This window comes from Crocodylus porosus, unplaced genomic scaffold (genome assembly GCF_001723895.1).
Source record: "Crocodylus porosus isolate Cpor-Errol unplaced genomic scaffold, CroPor_comp1, whole genome shotgun sequence".
Classification (NCBI taxonomy): domain Eukaryota; kingdom Metazoa; phylum Chordata; order Crocodylia; family Crocodylidae; genus Crocodylus; species Crocodylus porosus.
The window spans coordinates 49,556,535-49,560,225 of record NW_017728950.1 but is presented as its reverse complement, the minus strand read 5'-3'; the positions used below and the strand labels follow the sequence as shown (position 1 = coordinate 49,560,225).

General features: G+C 37.5%; 1 protein-coding gene across 4 annotated transcripts in view; it reads left to right on the top strand.

The window, feature by feature from the left end:
• CNTLN (centlein) overlaps positions 1-3,691 on the top strand; it is a 370,048-nt gene that overhangs the window by 239,466 nt on the left and 126,891 nt on the right. For all 4 annotated transcript variants that reach the window (XM_019555081.1, XM_019555079.1, XM_019555082.1 and 1 more), the window contains one exon: positions 33-133. In XM_019555081.1, coding sequence (XP_019410626.1) covers positions 33-133 — 101 coding nt within the window. The remainder of the gene's footprint in view (positions 1-32; positions 134-3,691) is intronic.

The following is a 3,691-nucleotide window of genomic DNA, read 5'->3' as shown; positions in this document are numbered from 1 at the left end:
ACATTGGACTATTATTCTATACTATTTTGTAGATTGAATCTTGAAGAAGAGTTAGATCAGATGAAAGTTCATAGATCTGTGGATAAGGCTACTATACAGGAACTGAATCTATGTCTGCAACAAGAAAGAGAAGGTAAAGTATCCTTAAGTTTAAGTAGCATGTTTTTAGAAATATTTTGTGTTGAGGTTTTTTTTGTTGTTGAAGAAATTCACTTTGAAATAATTAAATCATCTTTATGGGATTCAACTGACTTAAAAATATACTTAACACTTCTTAAGTCTTACATGGCTTTTATAGTAATCTTAACTAGTATCAGTATAAACAAACTATTTCTGCAAAACTTTATGACTTGAGAATAAGAGATGCCAGGTTAGTGCACTGTCTAGATTCAAAACTACCAGCCTCCACCCAACAAACAAACACATTGTTTATGCAAGCACCCCAAACCGCGAATTTTTTTTTCTCTCCTTTCTATTTGGCTGCTTTCCATGTCTGTGGAGTTATTGGTCATATTTGTAAAAACAGAAGGAACTAATCTCTCTCTGCATTTATATATATATAGGGAGAGAGAGTAAGTGATATTATATTCAAAAACTACAATTTAGTAAAACTTAGTAAGCTGTTTAAGATAAGCAGTGGATTTCTATTTGATACTGCTTCATAGCTCTTCTCCTAGAAACAGATGATGAGCTGGAGGAAACTACATAAAAATGTAAAATACTAAGTTAAAAGTCACTTGAATTGTGTTTGCCAATTCAGCTTGCCTTAAAAAAGAAGCAGCAGCTGAGAGGTAATTGGGTGCTTGCTAAACATGTCTATTTCCAAAAAAAAAAAGCCCAAAAAACCAAAACAAATCTCTAGAAATATCAGAAATACCCACATATTAAATAAATAGCCTCAGAAGTTTACAGACTAAAATGTCTTTTCTGTTTAAACAAATGAAAGAAAATTTGAATATTTGCTTCAATCTGTGGAGTTACAGTGGTTACTTTTTCTGAGGTAACTGAATGGGTATCTATATCAGTTGCATTTCTCATCAGTTGTTGGTTACCTGAAGGCTACCTACCAGTATAATTTTGGGGGCGGGAAGGGAGTTGGGTGGAGTTTGTTTAGAAATAAATAGTTAGATCAAATCCAAGGATGTTTTACTAAATTAAAAATTAATTGAAGTCTCATGAAAAGATTGTTTATGAGTTCACTCATCAAAAAATACCTGCTCGCTCATTCATGTTTAGGGAATCTATCTAAATTGTGTTTTTGTGGATTTCGCAGAACTGTATGGGCATTATATTTAGTACTTCTAAATTACTGCTATGCAGGAGTTCCCATTTCATTCTGGAACCTTTTTGTAGTGGTTCTGCCATTTTTTGTAGTGCTACGGGGGAATACAAGTCTGTCTGCCAGACTTTTGTAGCATTAGAAAGCTGCTTTCAGCACTATTTATGTAATGTCTGTCCTTCAGACTTTGTCCCTGCTACAATTGGTTCATCATATTCCATTTTTGAATAATGATGGGAATTAGTTCATAGAACATTGGGATAGGAGTTCTTCAGCTTCATACTTCATTTTATATTTTTTGTGCCATAAAGATGAGCTTCTGGACTGATAACTGCCTGCATAAGCCCTGTTTAAGCAGGGAGCACCTTAACACTTTGTTGTATAAAATGTTATATGTTAGCATTTGGCTTCATATACTTCCCCATTAATTTCCAGGGGAGATATATGTTAAACATAGCTTAAATTATGCCACTTCTGAGGTGGTGCATTTACTATCATTTCCTAATTTAAATAACTTAAATATTAGTCTGTCATCTAGCATTTCTCAGATTCCAGTCATAAATAACTCAATATTAACAGTATTTCCAACAGAAGATGATTTAAAAGAGTGATTTAAGGACTTTTAAAATAAATTTTGAATAAACATTTTGAAAAACAATCAATGGCTGTAAGAAATTATCAATCTTGTCTTTGTTTTTAATCTTACCAATAGAATTTGGCCTCTACTTTATCTGGAAAACTGACACAACCTCAACCACAAAGTCACTACTACAGGCTTCAGAATAATAGATTTAGTTATATACTTTGCCCTATACACACATTCCAGAGTGCTAAGAACACAGAATAAAAACCTAATAAAATGCCATGATCATAAAATACAAATACAGCTCAATGTTTTAAAAGGGTCAGAAGAGGAATTTTTTGTTAGAATATAAGGGTAGTAGTCAGTCTAAAAACAATTTATGGAAGAAAATTATTAAGTTACTACTTTTATTTCTAAGTGTGGTGGGAGAAATAGATGTGTATTTCATGTGATAGACCTGTATCATAAAGCCTACCCAGTAAAAATGTGATCATCTACTGGGATGCTTAAACAAGCTGATAATGAGACCACAGATACCTCTTGGTTTAAATTCAAGGAGCTAGCTTAAATGTTAAAATCAGTACAAAGAAAAATCTCAAAAGCCAGTTATGCTAACTTTAAGACAGTTCATCTTACAGAGAGTTAGGGCAATAAATAAATAAAACACAACAAAAAAACCTGCCTTGGTGTCAGTATAAAAATAATCACGACAGCCAGAAGCTGCATACTGAGAAAGCTATAGGCAACAGAACTTCTCTTCAAAGCAGCATTTTGGGTGAGTAAGAAGAGAAGAGTTTAATGAAAAGAGAGGAAAGCATGAAAGCAATGTGTAAAAACTAGATCCTGTTTTTGTCATGATCAGAATGATCTGCCTTATCATTTGTGATCCTAGTCAGTGTGGTTTTCTCTCCAAAGGGAAGCTAGAACCAGAAAGGAGTTTACCCAATATGCCATTGATATCTGAACTCAACTACATCTGTATAGCCAGCCTGCTGCCCTCAAGGCTAGGTCCAGACATTCAAAAAGCCTAAGCCTGAGTTGATTCAATCTTTGCAGGTTAGTCTCACCTTGCTAGGTTGAACTGGGTTTTAACAGGACAGACATTCTATCTGGACTGAGGAAATTCAGACACATGCCTTCAGTGGCTCAGGCTAGAAGCTGTGGTGTGCTAGAGCAGCCCTCCTTTCCCTTCCACAACACTGAGCTGAGGGGGGTGTGGCCAGGCCCCAGCAGAACTTCTGATAAGGAAGGTTTGCCTGCACTATCCTAGGTTTTTCCCCTCTGGCTGCTCAAGGGTTGGGAGTGTTTCCAGACCCCATCCCCCTGCTAGCACTCTGAGGCAAGGAGGGGTGTGCAGTGCATGCACCTGTTGATGATACAGAACATTTCAATCTCTCTCCCTGCTTTTTTATACTGTCTGCAGCAAACTGCCAGGAGAGCAAGCCAGCAGGGAGATGCTGATGAAGTGATAAACACTTTTATCAAAACAATAGCCTCTCTCCATTAGTTCAAAATCTTCTTAAACAGCTTAACAGCTGACTTGTTGATTCACTCCTAAAAGCCCACTGTTCTGTCTGCCTTTCCCAGTGAAATTGGAGACAAGCACACACAGAAACTTCTCAGCATTAGCCAGCATACTACATGCCTAGGGTCTGTGGGGCTAGGGTCCGTGCTGTGGGTGATGGGAGGGAGGGAAGGGGGGGTCCCTGCTTGTCCAGCAAAGTGGCGAGGGGGTGGGTTGTAGGGCAGGGAGAAGCCAGGTAGACCCTGCTGTACCTGCAGTCTCTGCTGGAACTCTGGCCAGAGAGCATGCTGGGGTGCTGGGGAAG